Source organism: Dermacentor variabilis, chromosome 4 (assembly GCF_050947875.1).
Source record: "Dermacentor variabilis isolate Ectoservices chromosome 4, ASM5094787v1, whole genome shotgun sequence".
Taxonomy (NCBI): Eukaryota; Metazoa; Arthropoda; class Arachnida; order Ixodida; family Ixodidae; genus Dermacentor; species Dermacentor variabilis.
This window is the reverse complement of record NC_134571.1, coordinates 223163346-223179853: the sequence shown is the minus strand read 5'-3', so window position 1 is coordinate 223179853 and position 16508 is coordinate 223163346. Positions and strand designations below refer to the sequence as shown.

General features: G+C 48.9%; 2 protein-coding genes across 4 annotated transcripts in view; both read right to left on the bottom strand.

Moving 5' to 3' along the window:
* Positions 1–16508, bottom strand: part of LOC142580123 (protein O-mannosyl-transferase Tmtc3-like) — an 870647-nt gene that overhangs the window by 262699 nt on the left and 591440 nt on the right. The window lies entirely within an intron of this gene.
* On the bottom strand, positions 13363–15911 carry LOC142580124 (uncharacterized). The gene has a single exon (XM_075690945.1). The coding sequence runs from the start codon at positions 15767–15769 to the stop codon at positions 13637–13639; it is 2133 nt and encodes a 710-aa protein (XP_075547060.1). The 5' UTR covers positions 15770–15911; the 3' UTR covers positions 13363–13636.

The window sequence follows — 16508 nt, the reverse complement described above, 5'->3', positions numbered from 1 at the left end:
CTTGACCAATTTTACTCTTTATTTCTTCAAATTGAGGAGAATCCCAGACCTCACTAACCTATGATCACTGTATTTTACACTACCTAACACTTCTACATCCTGCACTATGCTGGGATCAGCAGAAAGTATGAAGTCAATTTCTATTCTTGTTTCACTATTAGGGTTTTTCCAAGTCTTTTTCTCGATAGATCAGTGCCTTAGATGCCCGTATCTTCGGAAGCAGGTATCCTCATTGCGTTGGTAACTGAAAGTTGTTGAGATTCGGCCGATCTTTTCAAATAGATTTTTTTTTTTTGTAAACTACCGCTCAATTAGGTACGCTAGTGCATTGAGGTGAAGTTTGACGGATAGCCGAAAAGTCAGTGTGCTGAATTCATGGGCATGCGCAGAAGGGCGCTCGGGTGAGGATTTGCAAGACTGTACGCCTATACGAAATGTTGGGAAAACACGGGGAATGCGAGAGATGGAAATTGAAGACGATCAGCAAAACGTGAACAAGGTGAATGCGGGAGCCAACGTCTCGACAAGTGGACTTGTCTTCTTCAAGGAAGACAAGTCCACTTGTCGAAACGTTGGCTCCTGCATTCACCTTGTTCACGTTTTGCTCATCATATACGAAATGTTAGAATACAAAAATGGCTACGTGCACCTGTACTAAAGATTACTAAATAACTTTTCATTTAAGGCGCAAAAAATTGTGAGAATATGCCCCTTTATTAAATGTTACGCGAGTAAAGGTTCCAACTTTATTTCTTATTCATAGGTAAACATATTTGTGAGAATATGCGCCTTTATTAAAGGTTACTTAGATAAAGGTTACAATACAATTTTTATTTACAGGTGCATAAAATTGTGAGAATATGCCCCTTCATTAAGCGTTACCGTGCTAAGAGTGTAGGTATGTACCACTTCCCTCTGTAGTTCCACTGGCGCAGATGATAACGCAGATAAATAAATAAATAAGTAATCACACCAACATTTCACAATCTTGGCGGTGCGCCATCCAAAGATACATCAGACAGCATTTGTGCATCCATGCGTGGCGATAAATGATCAATAGCAGCAGCAGAACTTTCATTGGCATGTCATATTTCTATAAACTAACGCTGACAAGATCTCTGCATTTAAACACAGAACGGCATTTGCGAACGTTAGCATTGGCAACATTACTCCTTCCCTAATTCCTCGCACGACTTCATATTTATTGTAACCGCAATGTGCTCTATTTCTTTATAGCTGAGTTCTGCTTCTCCTTCATCGGCATTGGTGGAAATAATTCCTGCGCTTCTGTATGCGCACATGCATTTACATTGACTGACTATGGATACGGCTTGCTGTCGAATCGATGCCGCGCGATTACTCGTTTCTTCGCATTTGAACACTTTCCAATATGAGCCTTCTGGCATGCAGTAAGCAGATTAAGAATGCAACGAGTGCCGGCATAGCATTAAGCACCTCTTCGACCTGGCGCTGTTCGATATCGGTGGATCCTGGCCTCAGTAGATGCGATTTCCGTCGCACACTGCGCACACATGCCACACGACCTATGTACCCAAACCACCCTTTGCCACAAAGGTGCATGCTCCGCGGACGATGTTAATCTGTAAGCTATTTTATATCGAATCTTGCAACTGTTTCAACAGAGCTAGGCGCAACTATGCGTGCTATAACTTGGGGTGCGATCGCGCAAACAGCTCGCTTCTCCGTTCTCTCGCTTGCCCTCTCGTGATTCGTTGGCGCCCGCGCGTTTCGTCACGGCCGCCATTGCGCCGGGGCGGGACCACAAAATGCGTTTACGTCACACTCCTGTCAATAATTCCAAAACCGAGTGGAATCGGCCGCTAGCGTGGAACGGTAGACAAGGGCATTCGTTTCGAAGAATGAATGGCCATTGCCATAGCAGCGCTAGTAGCAGACGATGCGCCTGTCGTCTGCTCGTAATATCGTCGCTCGCCGAACATAGCTGGCCCTGGCAGGGGTCCAGTTTTTCGAGATTAAAGCGCGATCCGCCATCGCAGAACGTTAGCGACGTTAATTATTGAAAACAACTGTGATCACAGTGAAATTAAATGTTGTGCCTGCGCTGTGATAAATATAACTAGTGTTCTTTTTAATTTTGTTTGATCTGACCTCATTTGTCGAGAATGCTCGCCGTTTCACGTTGTGCTCATAGAATCGCGTTCATTGTTCGGCGGTTTGGCGCTCACGAGTCACGATGGCCGCTCCTATTACCGCGCTTTTGGAGTCTCTCGGGCAGCCTCGGCGACGCATCTTTCGGGACGCATTTGACGAGCTTACCGAGGAAGAGTTCCGCGAGCACTTCAGGCACTGTGCGGTGGCTCTGCGAGCAACTGGAAGACGCCATCGGTGGCCTTCGGACCGGTGGCATCACGACGCAAGACTCTGCTCTCTGTTTCTTCGCGACGGGGAGCTTCCAAAGATCTATCGGCAGCGAAGAATTCGTATCCATAGGGCACGCTTCCGTGAGCGAGACCATTCACGCAGTTGCGGAAAAAATAACCGGGGTGGGCAGCAACAGGGTTGGGTGAGCTTCCCGTTGACAACGGCCGGCAAGGCTAGTGCAAAGGCGGCCTTTGCGGATCGCGGCCGCATTCCCGGTGTAGTGGCTGTGTCGACGGGACGCTCTTGGGTCAGCGCGCGCGATGTCCGCACAAGGTACGGGTGGCCCTCCATGAAAGCGACCAACAGTTCGCGTTGGTGCGGCGACACGTGTGGGCCATGTCTAATGTTTCTGTGCGACGACATAACGATGCGCAGTCGATGAACAATGATCGCCATTTGAACTGCGCGCTCCTGCCAATTTGTTTTGCCGTGTGCGATACCACCTAGCGGACTAAACCAAAATATATGCCGCTTAAATTAGTTTTCTTCTCTCGCATGACATTTCCGACGCAGATTATATGTTGCAACAGTAAGAGATTGTTTCTTATATTACGTGTTCAATTATTGAAGCATCACCAACATTCTGCACTTAATATATCGTCCCCGATCGAAGCCCAAATTGGTGACGCAAACTTCCGGGGCTGGGCTCGCTCGTTTATTGGCTGTACTCTCCCTCCCGTTCTCACAAATCTTGCGGACGGCCCACTTTGTGACGTCGCAGCCAGACCGAACGAACGGAAAAGCGAGCTGTTTGCGCACCCTTGGCCTGGTCGGTGGATGTCGGAAGGAAGCGAGCAGAAACAGCGCCAGACAACAACGTGTCGCGGCTGAGACCGACGAAGCGCTGACTTTCAAACGATATTTTTATTGCGCACGCAGCAATATGCAGGATGTCCCAGTTAACTTCAGCCAGACTTACTTAAAAGATAGAAAGATAGAAACTGCCTAATCGGACGTTTTGCAAAACGCTCTGCCAATTTCTAATTGAAATCGTTTGCCTAACCTCGTTGCTTCTGAAGTTGTTTAATTTATCTTGACTAATTATGCAATTAAGCAGAATACAAGAATAGTGCGACTTACTCCATACAATAATCAGCGACATGGATTCGGTCACGTCGTCTTAGAAGTGCAGCGGCCTATCATTAAACTCTGGCTAAAGTTAGCTGGGACGCTCTGTACAATATTGTTGTGTGCGCAACGAAATACGGGACGAAAGTCGGCGCTTCGCCCGTCTCGGTCACGTCCCGCTGTCCGGCGCGGCAGCTCGCTTTCTGCACACGCTTCAGGCTCTTCTTTTTTTTTTAAATCTCGGCCACGGCAGCCGCATTTCGATGGGGGCGAAATGCGAAAGCAGCCATGTGCTTAGATTTAGGCGCACATTGGAAGAACCCCAGGTGGTCGACAGTTCCAGAATCCAGCACTACGGCGTGTATCATAATCAGATCGTGGTTCCGGCACGTAAAACCCCATAATTTAGTTTAATTCGATTTTTGACATTAAGCTTTTCGACTATGAGTAAATAAACAACCGTCAATTTACCATGTACGTTCGACCGTTTGCAAGCACATATACGATGTCGCCTTTCATTCAGCGAAAACAGTACGCCTGTATTCTTCGTCGTGGTTCCTACACGTAAGTTGCCGCGGCGATCGTAGCTTTTATGCCGAAGGCATCAGCTACACGGAACCAAAAAATTGAGGTATACATGAATAGGAATTTCTTCACCGCTATTGATATGAACGAATAATTTGCACTCGTCTCCTGTGCAATGTCACGCGCACGTTTTGCACGACAGCACTTCTATTACCAACTCGAACAAGTGCCAAACCATTGTTTGGCGGCGTGGGCAACGTTCATCATTTTTTCACACGGACGACATGGACAATACTCTGCGGCAAACGCGGCATCGCGGCTCAGTCGCACGCAATTCATAGTCCACAATAATGCGCGCGCTTCATTGCCATTTCACGCCTGAATTTAGGCCGGGTGTGCACTCCTGCTTGGAGGGGGAAAAATCTACATCGCCTCGAGACGGATTTATACTTAAAGCGTGAAAAGATAGTAAGCGGAGAAGCGAGTATTCAGGACAGCACGTGCGGGCATGTTCATTTTGATTCCAGGCTGCACTTTCCGTGCCTTTTCACCGCCGCTGAGGCGTGAAAGTGTTGCTACCGAGCAATGAGAGAAGCGCCGACGCTAATCCTCAACCCGCGACGCTCTGCCGGTGTTCGCGTCTCTCGGATTCAACCGGCGAGAGAAAGACGGCGCGCACAAACCGAGAATGTCTTCACCGCCCGAGGGGCTCAACGGGAGCTCAGGGCGAACAGAGATGCCGCGATGGGCGGCGCACGGCGACTGTGCGAGGATTTGCGCACCAAAGGAACTGCCTCGCCTTGTTCCGCGGAACTCCCAAGTTCACGCGGACACATTCCTCGGATGGGAAATCCCCGCCGCTTCAATCTCTCGTGAGGAGGGGGGGGGGGGGGCGCAACCAGCGACTCCGCAATCACGCTCGCAAACCGGCTCCACCCGCCGCATTAAGCCTCGCCGTCGATGACACCGCGTGCCTTTCGCGCAGCTGGGCCGTCCGAACTAGCGCCCAGCCGAGCAGCGCACTGTCTTGCTATCCGGGCTCAAAACAGTACGTTGTTCAACCCAACTCACAATGTGCCTTGAGAAGACAGCGGCCCAGAGTTACAAGCCTTTTATGAGACTTCTTGGATAATGCACTGATGAGACAACTTTTGGAATTGGGTTAGGGTTGGGGCTTGCCGACTCGCTCTTCTTCTATCAGTGAACGAGGGAAGGCAGGGCAAATCAGCGGCACCGGCCAAAGCCCTCAATTTATACGAGGTAGATGCTGCTCGTCTTATCGTTCAGTGAATTCGGCGCATGAGGACAAAAGATGTAAGCCACTTTGCTACGTTAACGGCATAAAAAACGGCAAGAGGCACCGAGGCATTCACCCCCCCCCCCCCTCGAGATATCAAAACCCCACGTCTTTGGTGAAAGAAAAAAATATTTCACCGACGATTACGATACTTCCTAATGCGAATTTCGAGCGCCGCTGTTTAGGTGTTTTAAATTCCCGATGTATTGTAGCAAAGAACTTCTTTCCGAATGACAGGGTGCTCTCGTTGGCGGCGCTAAGCCTCTACTCGGGCAGCTCGTTTAGCAGCAGCGGCAGACGAAGAGCTTCCGCCGGTTGCGTCGCTCATTGCTCAGAAAAAAGGCGTGAACGCGCGTCTTTTCTAGCGGCGGCGGAGCCGCAGGTGAAGCAACTTATGTGCAGTGGGTCCGAAGCCAGCACCAGCGCTGTTTCTGCGCTCGCGCAAGCTTGGTCTCCGCCGGCACTCCGCTTTCTTCCTCACCATTTCACCATACGCTCATCCGCTTTCCGCCTCATGGTGCCGTTGCAACCCTGTTCTCCACTTTCCACCTCGCGCTTCTTCGCTCTCGCCACATTCGTTGCGATAGCAATTATATAGACACTCCAGGCGCATGTCTGCCGTCCGCGTCGCCGTGAGGTTCCGCATAAAGTCCAAGGGCGATAAAATCATCGCCGCGCACTGTGTGCTGCATATGCGAGTGAAAGGCTGCGAGGGTGAGGCGACGATTGAGGCTCAATCTCGCGCATTCAAGCTAGGGAAGCGGGGAGGAAGCGCATCGTCTTCTGTCGCTCGCAAGCATCCAGGGAAAGGGGGGCGGGCGCGTTTTACTCCGAGCGGCCCGGGAGGCCGTGCGCACCCATCCTGGCCGCTGTGTCTTGAAAGGCATCTGCGACGGGGGCAGTCTACCGCCCGCTGTGTTTCGCTGCTTAGTTCGCATTGAAGCGAGAGGCAGCAAGAAGGTCGATTCGCTAGCTGGTGCTACCGGGCTTCCTCATTACAGCGTTTGACAACGAGTTTTTGCGGTCATCGAAAGAGATGCTTTCATGTTCCCTTGTACGCGCGTGGCACCACGCTTGTTAACTTTGTTACTATGCCTACGTGCACAAGTTTATGCGGCCAATAAAACTGCTATCCTTGCTTGGTATAGCTAGCTGTCCATCAATTTGCTACCGCGATCGATGTTCGGTTTTCGGGCGAAAGTGCGACATTTATTTTCATCCCCCGCTCCGCACCGCATTCGCTCTCATCTTTCGCTGTGCTCGTTCGCTCGGTTACAAGCGACGCCGACGCTTGCCGCAGGAGCGGCCACCCGAGAGCCGCGCTCTAAAAACACCAGCGTGAATTCCTCCCGACGACGCTCGGATCGATCTGTCGCACTCGCAACACGCAGTGAGGTGCGATCATCGCTTCCAAATGAGATAATAAAGCGTGGTGACAGGCGAATGCGAAATATTAGAGGGTAATGCTCCAGGCCAATTCAATTACGCGCGGTTTGCTTAAAATTCGTTCGAGCACGTGCACCGTGTTTTGCCAGGTGCATTTTGCATGTGGTCCACGCTTCGAGCATGCGTTCTTTGCATCGAGGAAAAAGCCTGCCTACCGAGGTGCCGCTACGGTACCATGTGCTCTGTCTGCCAGCACATATTACGCCTCATATGACGTTTTATCCTAGTGACCAATTAACAGAAGTAAAAAACCGGGAACTTTATCGTGGCAGCATACGCCAGCACATGCTCGCCTCTGTTCGTTAATGCAGCTCGTGCCTTGAAGCGATACAATGCTCATTGACGTACACAAACGCTCGAACTTAACGTTATTACATGCAATGCTGCGAAACTGCAGAAAACAAACACACACGTCCTTCGTTGTACGCGTCTCTGCATATTTTCTACAGAGTGTATTCTTTTCTGCGAAACACTTGGAAAACCTACTAAGTTTAACTGAATTGTGTCAGTACGAATAAATTGTCTGCTCACGCGGACATCGATTCGAAGAAACACCAAGTCGATCCATTCATTAAAAAGAGAGCTACTTACATCAGTATACTTCTTTGTTACAAACGTTACTGCGGAGCCATTAACAATAGAAAGTCGAAGGCGATTGCCGTAAAAGTCCAGTAGTGCGCTTGTACGTTCCAGAATGGCCGCGTAGACCCTGGCGACAAATGATTCGTCCAACTTATCCGATGGCGCTTGCAGCACCGCGAAGTGCCCCGGGAGGTATTGGCCTCGAGCTCCACCACTGGAAAAGCTGGCGCCACCGTCGGCGTGACGTGCTAGGAGGGATCACGTGGACATAGCGGCCGCGTCGGCTGCTTCGGGAGCGCCAAAGCGAGCTGGAAACGAGAGTTTAAATTCCCTCGTACGCTGCGGTCCTCATTTAGTGGCGAGATTTTCCCCCTTCGAGTGTCTCCTTTAGAACGCTTGAAAGCACTACAATAGGTAGTGCCTGCCTTTGAAGGCGCGCAACATGGTAGGCTACTGCTCGGTGCCGCAGGGCCAGACGCACGTAACGGAGGCCGGTGTCAGCCTTATTCACACGTAGCCGCAGGACAAGAAGCTGCGTGAAGCTTGGCTCGCGAAACATAAAACCGGAAAACAGTCATCGGCTACAACTCGGGTATGCAGCAAGCACAGACGCGAGGAAGATTTCTGCTACGGCGCCCGGTCTGCGATGTTCTGAAAACGCTCACTCAGACGCTCGCCCCAGTCCGCTGCTCGACTAATGTCATGCCGGTTTGGTCTATGAGCTTGTCGATGCTATAGATACTGGCAAGTTCAGTGGAGTGGAAAGGCAGCGGTAACAAGCACATTTAAAGAAAGCATGGAATATGGTCATGTTTATGTTATGAATTAATGCACCGGATTACAAAAAAGTAGCAGCGGGAAATTGCACGCTGAGAACACCGATAAACATACAGTGCGACGCAACTTGAGAAATAGTATTGAAAGGTCAAAGAACTTAGAAGAAAAAGAAAGGTTGAATCGTCGCGACGGCACATCACAGTCCCCGTAGGCGTCGAAGTCTCTACAATGAAATTATTTTTGAACAGCTCTGATAGCGCCCACGCAACAATGGTTGCTTGTATACTGTCAAATGCTCATATTCTGCGGCCTAAAGCTCATGGCACGGTGCGAAAACGCGCGCGTGGAAAAGCGAAACAGTGCCGGACAAGGATGCAGACGCGCAGTCGGTCGCTGCGAATCTGCGCGATCGCTGCATTGAGGCTTCGTTCTATTACGCTTCATTTAGTTATACAAACACTATAGGAACATATTTCACATAGTTTGCTCTCAGCGTTTACCTACCTTTCCCGCAAGAAGCTGGTTCGGGAGACTTCATCGCGGCGACCGCGCGCAGTGGCGTTCACTGTACGTATTCGGTAAAGAGATAGCGTCTGTAAACGATTCTGTGCTTTCAGTTTGCCCAAGATTATTATTTAGACAGTAAAAAAACTTCTCTCGTTTTTAAAGTGCTTACAGAAATGTCCGGGAGAGCTCGCGCGTGGTGTTTTCAGTGAGCGCTGACAGCAAAACCTATGAGGAGCGCACTACGTGATCCCTCATAATACGCCAGCGAGGCGCTTCCGATAGATGGCGACTCCGTAACTCCTCGCCGCCAATACGGCGCGAAATGAATAAACGCCCAATGGCGAGGCTGCATTCCACACCACGCCCAGTTTCAGGGGTTGACAAGAGCCGCGCTGCATGGTGCCACGTCAAGCCAACTGTCTCGGTCTGCGTGCCCATTTTCACACGCAGCTAGACCTCTGTTAGACCTTCAACTCTGCTAGACTCTGCTGGACCTTCAACTTTTTTTCATGAACATGTGTAGTAAGGTTTGCATTAAACTAATTAAGTAATGCAATTAGTTTATTATTAGTTCAAGTACTTCGGTTTTTCCTTGCAATTTATGTCCGCCATTGCGTATAATTCATCTATACTGACGTAATTCGAATAAACTTTGTACGCTTAAGATAAAAAAATGTTTGACGTACAGACTTGGCTTAATGTCAGTACGTATACCAACAAGTCAAAGACGCAGACAATGAACGCATGAACGATTCCTACACATTGCGCTCCGACATACGACAGTGCTGAACGGTGATAATTAACCGTGAATGACGTCAGCTGCTCGAGCTTTGCTTCGGAGACCGAGTCGTTTTATTCCGCCAAAGTGTATTTCTAAAGGGTCGCCGCATGTCCAACATGCGGACCTGGTATTTTCAACCAGTTTCCAATGGTTTAGGTTCCGCTTCTCTCGTAAAATCCCGGGGCGCTGCCGGTGTCACTGCGCCGCTAACGAAAGTCGCTCACATGGCGTCGTCCCGCGCGGCTTCGGCGCGAGAAAAGCGTTGTGCTCAAAACTATGCTGCACCTGCACTTCAATTTAGTGATGATGACTCGAGCTATGCTTCCAAAGATGGCAGCAAAGCAGAATCAAGCTCTGATGGCGACGATGTTTTCAGTCAGCATCGGACATCCGCAGCTGTTCATCGGCGAGTATATATCCTTCACGGCCTTCAGCGATCTCCTTCCTTGTGCGCGCTTATCTGCCGATCTTTTTTCACGAGCTGGGAGCTATACTGGTCATCTTCAGGGCGCAAACTTCGCTTGGTTCTGATGTGCTGCCATCGGCGGCATTGAAACTTTCAATCCCGCCAAGAAGGCCGCCATTGCACATCTCGGCCCAGCACTGCGGATGCAGCGCAAGGCAGTTTACAACGGCGTGGGATCTTTTTCTATTCTTCTCTGCAGAGGTGATAAAGACAATCTGCAACAATGCAAACAGATATGCTTGGATGCAAAATCTTGTAGTTGCCCAGCTACGCTGAGAGCGATCGGTACCGGAAGAGGTGCATGACTCTAGACGAACTGGTGAAGTACGTTCCCTGGACTTCTGATTGGACCATCCTCAGAAGATGCTGAAAAGACGGAACTGCAAAATTTGCTACGAGGACTGCAAAAGATGAACGAATACCAGACAGTTTGTGGGAAAAGTGCGGAGTGCACCTATGCTTTACAAAATCCGGGAACTGCTTCGCCGCATGGCATGAGCGATGAACTGGTCTTAGTTTCCTTTTTGTATCCGAAGAACGGCGGTGTACTGTGCATTTATTTTTTTCAGACACTATCCCTTGGTTATTTATCTTTGAAATGCATATTCGGAATTTCTTTTGATATTATTATTTTTGTAGAGATCACGTTTTCTTTATTGTTGTTTTTATAAACTGGCCTAAATAATGGCGCTTTCTTGAACTTTTATCTAATACAGTTCTTTTTGTTTCATAACTTATGTTTTTGGAAAGAGCACTTGATTATGCACAATATGGTATGCTGCAATGTTTGCTGGAATATTATTTGCAATGGCAAATATTTTTTTTCCGTGACCTATAAAAAGCGATCATTTTCTCGTCGTTAAAAATACTTAAGGGTATCACCGTAGGTGCGGCAACTTGCGGTGTTGATGAAACAATTTAAAAGACCAAACTGTCTTTCCTTCTTTTTTTAAGGGGGGGGGGGCTTACGTGCCAAAACCACAAACTGATTATGAGGCACGCCGTAGTGGGGGACTCAGGAAGTTTGCACCACCTGGGGTTCTTTAACGCGCACCTAAATCTAAGTACACGGGTGTTTTCGCCTTCCACCCCCATCGAATTGCGGCTGCGGTGGCCGGGATTCGATCCCGCGACCTCGTGCTTAGCAGTCCAACACCATAGCCACTAAGCAAGCACGGCGCATTCTTTTTCTTGTTGTTTGACAGCCTTTTTCGTGTTCCGGTAAATCCAGGCGAGCGCTTCTTTTCGGGAATTATACGGGTTGCTACATGATACCAATTTATTTTCGAAAAGCTTCCAGTACGATCAAACAAACCAGGCATACAATCCTCTAAAAACAATTCAAGTTCTGTATTATTTGAAGTACGATCTGCTTTCGTGTAATCGCCTACTGTCTTAAGGGTACTCGTTATGATTGTGAGTGGAGTTGTTATAGAAAAATGAATGAAACACTGGTCGCTCAAACCAGGGGAACAGACTGAGTGACCCTGTAATATCTGGGACAGTCGTAAGAACTAAATCGGGTGTGTTAGCTGATGTCGGACCGATTCTAGTTGGTAGGGAAATGAGCTGCGCGAGATTAACATCTAGACAAAATCTTATGCAGGCTGCGCTTTCGGATCATGATTCTGTAAGAACGGGGCAGGAGATTGACCAGTTTATTTTACGAAAAGTAAAATCACCTAAGACTGATAAGGAAGCGCACGGAAAACGTAATACTAAATTGCTTAGCACACGGTGCAACTGTTGATGAAAATCTGAGCTTGCACATGGGGGACGGTAACATGTACAAAGTACCATATTCTGATAGTTCACTCGGATACGAACACAACCGAGCTCCAGTGGCGTACTGAGTACGACAACGCTGGAAACAAGATTGTCCGCCACAGCAATGTGTATCACGACACCAGATCTGGCATATCGATTACAGCGATAAATGGCGTATCTTTTGTCACGTTTTAAACAGTTGACCACCCCGATTCTCGCGGATAGCCAGATTTCCGTGAGCACTAAGACGTCAGCCAAGCATGTGTCAACAACAGAAGATAAAGCGTCCCCTTTGCTTAGCATGCTCCTAATGTGAACGAATAAGAATGCAAACCTGTGTAAGGTGTATTGTGCTACACATTGTTAGTTAGGATAACAATGTGTCGCTACCGGCAAGCGAACAGCCCGAAGCGCTCTCGTCTGTACTCAGGTTATGGCACTGACGAAGTTCAGAAACGCTGTCAGCTGGTGGAAAGTATACGTAGCATTTCTTATCTATGTCTACTTTATTATATCGCGCGGAGAACTTCTGACCACTGGCTTAATCATAAAGCTTTCTTGCTGAAGTTTCTGGTTGTCCGGCAGACATTTTCACTAACGAATATTCTACAAGTTTTCAGGTTCCTGTGTGATGAAGGTACGTTGTCTCTGAATTTGAAAGACAGAAACCAAAGTGGGCCGACATTTTTCTGGAACACACTTTCTCAATCGATGCGTGTGAGTAATAATATATGGGGTTTTACGTGCCAAAACCACTTTCTGATTATGAGGCACGCCGTAGTGGGGGACTCCGGAAATTTTGACCACCTGGGGTTCTTTAGCGTGCACCTAAATCTAAGTACACGGGTGTTTTCGCATTTCGCCCCCATCGAAATGCGGCCGCCGTGGCCGGGATTCGATCCCGCGACCTCGTGCTCAGCAGCCTAACACCATAGCCACTGAGCAACCACGGCGGGTGATGCGTGTGAGGTATACGGTCGTCACCCCTGTTGAGACTTAAGTTCAGCGCATATGTTCTGCTCAGATTGCGCCCGCGTTACTGCAGGACTGTCAGCGGTACAGTGAAAGATTCCTCTACGTAACCGGTCTTCGATGTCGTCGAGACGGTGGTTCAGATTAGTAACCAGCGGTCTGTTTCAGCTCTTACCAACAGTGAAGCCCATTTTAAGGAACAGGCCACTTCCTGATGGAGAGTGCTCATCATCGAAGTCATGCCTCCAAGGCCAACCTGAGGCAATGCCGCGTAGTCCGATAAACCCGGTTCCGTGCCTTCTGCCTTTTCTCGTCTGCACGAAACGGCAAGGAGCGTGGCTTACGCCGCACGCCAGCAACCTACATCACGTGCCGCGGCCTCTAAGATTACCACGGCATCTGCTACCGTCTCGGAGGTCCGCGAGAACGCTCGCTAGGAGGCGCCCCAGCATATCGGCGCTATCGACGCGCCGGCGCAAGCATTCAGCCACCGCCGGAAAAGACAACAAGTACCGCCGCACGGAATTTGTGCAGAACTTTATGGAGCCGCCGCTACAATGGAAAAGCCAGCGACGCCGCGGCCGTCTGGTAAAGGATGCATTGCCCGAGGCCTTGTACAGAAGCGATATCGGCGTCTGCGTAAAACAATGACAGAAGTCTGTGGCTGCCGGTGGCAGCTATGTCGAAAACAATGATTACATATGCCAACTTTCATGCTCCTGACCCACCAGCATGGTGTCTACTAAATTAATTAATAGATATTCCCTGAATTTTCCAGGTTTTCCCTGATAATTCCAATAAAAATTCCCTGAATTTTAAAGAATGTTTGAGAGTCGAACAGAGGCACAATTCACATAGACGATTCCACTCACAAAACAGTTTATTGCAGTGCCAAAGCGAGATTATGAGCACATTTATTCACTTTAAAGCGTCAATTTCTTCCTGGAGAAGAGAAGCCTCATTCTGTGCTTCAGTGATGAGCCTTTGCTTCTTTTGTTGGAGTTCCTTGATGCGGGTGGCCGCCCTTTTCCTGTTTTGTTCAGCCTCAGATGCATCCAGCCTGTCTTGCTTCTTTTTCTTGATTGAGCTCCTCCTTCCATCGAATACTTGCGCCACGCACCATTTCCACCATACTGTCTGTAATGTCAACATTGGCTACACCACCTGCCGCTGAAACTCCATCATACACTATTCTCTGCGCAATGAGAGATTCTTCGTTCAGGTTCTCTATGAGGCATTCTTTATTTACAGAAAAACCTCTTTCGACAGCAGCATTGCCATGGGACATGGTGAGGATGATCTTGGCAAAGATAAGCAACTCCTTATGGTTCCGTGAGCACAGCTCAAACCACAAGGTGTCCAGTCTCTGTGCTGTCCTATCAAAGTTCTTCAGAAGTAGCTGTGCAGAGCTCAGCGAACAGACTTGCACATAGGATCGGTGCGCCCGTTCTGCTTCTAAGCCGGTCAGCCACCGGTGCTGTGTGAGTATTTCCAGGGCAATCGCTAGTCGTCTTTTGCCAACCTCCACTGACAAGGCGCAGACTGGATCCAAACAACTCACTCCTGTTGTTAGCCTGTATTTTAGAGGCGACCTCTCCATAATCTTCTGCGAGCACACCTTCAAAAAAGAAATGCATTCCTTCTTGAATGTAAGCAGTGCAAGTTGAGATGGTTTTGCAGCTTTTCGAAGTTCGCTCTTGGCAGCAAAACCAACATCAAAAGCGTTGACAAAAACGATGTTCTCGGGCTTCTCCAAATCTATTTTAAGTAACTTGAACGGCGTGTCAGCGGCACGCAAAATTTCTTGCTTAATGATCCTTCCCATCAGTGATCGTAGGACAGCCTCCAATGCTGCGGCAAGGAAGGGGACCATTGGTTCGTCCGTTTGAAATTCGGTCAGGAATGGCTTCAATTCCTCAGCAACTGATAGCATGAAAGCCAGTTTTGCCGGCAGCATCGTGTCAGCTACTAGCGTCTCGACTGTGGTGAAGCTGGTGCACTTTGGCTTGCTCTTGTCTTTAGCTGAACACTCCACATACTTTATTAAGTGTGGCAGTACTTGAAGAGCTCTTGAAATCACCATACTGTTTTCAAGCCATCGAACCGCACAGAATTTGAGCGGAAACGATGTGCTTGCTGTGATGCGAATGTAATCAGCGCGGCGCGCTGGAACATACTTGAAAAGGTTATAAATACTCCGCAGAAATACTACCAAATTCCAGCCAGTTGCTGCATGGCCTGTTTTGAAAGCACCATAAACCACATGTAGGCCACAGCTTCCAATTTCCAGGATTTGTCGACTGTCGTGACAAGCGAGTTCTTCCTTAAGGGATCTAAGAAACTTTAAGTTTACATTTGGTCCATCCATTGACACTTGCAATATCTTGTGCTTTATGTCCTCTGTGGCTTTCTTGAAAGCAAGTGTCAGGTCTTCAGAACAGGTGTGGCCGAGAAAACATGAAGTCAGGTATCGAGTTTTTACAGTAGCGTCAGCCGAATCGCAGTATCTGACCAGCACATCCATTTGTTCTTTCTGCGCTACTTTGTTTAGTGATTCATCGAATGCTACAGCTATGTACGGTACTTCAGAAAGAGCTGATAGCAGCTTTTTTCGGAAGAATGGCGCGATGCCATGACAGATAGTATATCCCACTTTGTCTTTTCCTAATTGCATTTGCTTGGCAATTTCACAAGACTGGAACATCAACGGGAAGAGCGCCGCCGATGATGCCACGCAACGGAGGGATGCATGAGTCATTACAGCATTCATGCACCATACGATCTCAGCTTTCGCAACATCTTTCTTCAATAAAAAACCACGCACCGTGATCTGTGCAGGCGCTGATGTAGCAGGAGGCATCGATGAGGGGTCTGCTCTCTTCGCCCGTTCGTCGACGGTCATCGCGGTTGACAGGGCTGCACTGCTTGGCTTGAAGAACGAGAATACACGTGTCTGGGAGCCACTTTCCAGCGCCTTCATGGCGTTCTTATGCTTTACACTTGCAGCGTGGCTAGAAACCGCGGTTTTTCCCATGTTGCTCAAGCGAAACGTCTTGCAGCACACTGCGCATTGTGCGCTATATACATCGTTGGGCACAGGCTTAATCCAGCTGGCGAAGTCGGATACGTTGGCATTGGTCCAGTCAGCATTGAACGAACACTTCGTCGACTGTGACATCGCCGATTTCGAGTGTCTTCAAAAACAGCCTCACCGCAAAACAAAACTATGAAAACGCCGCCGCCACGAACAAAGCACAACATACACAAGTGCACCCACGAGCACGTCACGTATTACCACAAAATGGAGAGATGGCGATACTCATCCGATCATGATGATGACAGTTGCCTCTTAGACCGCTTGCTGCTAGTTGGTTACTGGCGCCACTTAGTGGCAATTAAACTGCGGAGAGCTACGATGCATGGAGTCGGGGATCTACGGCTCAATCTCGGAGGCCGTGTGTAACAGCGCCGTTGTTGCACACCGCCTCAGAGATCTTCGCGGTATTCGTGCCGGTTTAGGACGCTGTGTGCAGCAACGGCGCTACTGCACGCGGCCTCCGAGATTGAGCCGTAGATCGTATTCATCGCTTTGTCGATCTCACCGGCCACATTCCCTGATTTGGTCACATTTTTTGTAATTTCCCTGACAATTCCCTGAGTTTTCCAGACATATCAAGAATCCCTGATAATTCCCGGTTTTCCCGGTTGTTAGACACCCTGCACCAGGTAGTGGGTCAGGGGAAATCATAATTCAATGGCCATCGTATACCTTTCGAGATGAGCGCACAGTGCTTATTCAGAAGCGCGATGCATCTTCATTTTGTCCTGAGGATCGGAGACCCGTTATGCTCCTGATGTCGATTAGGACGATACTGGCCTTAATTCGCGGCCAGTATCGTTCGGCGCGCAGGAAGTCT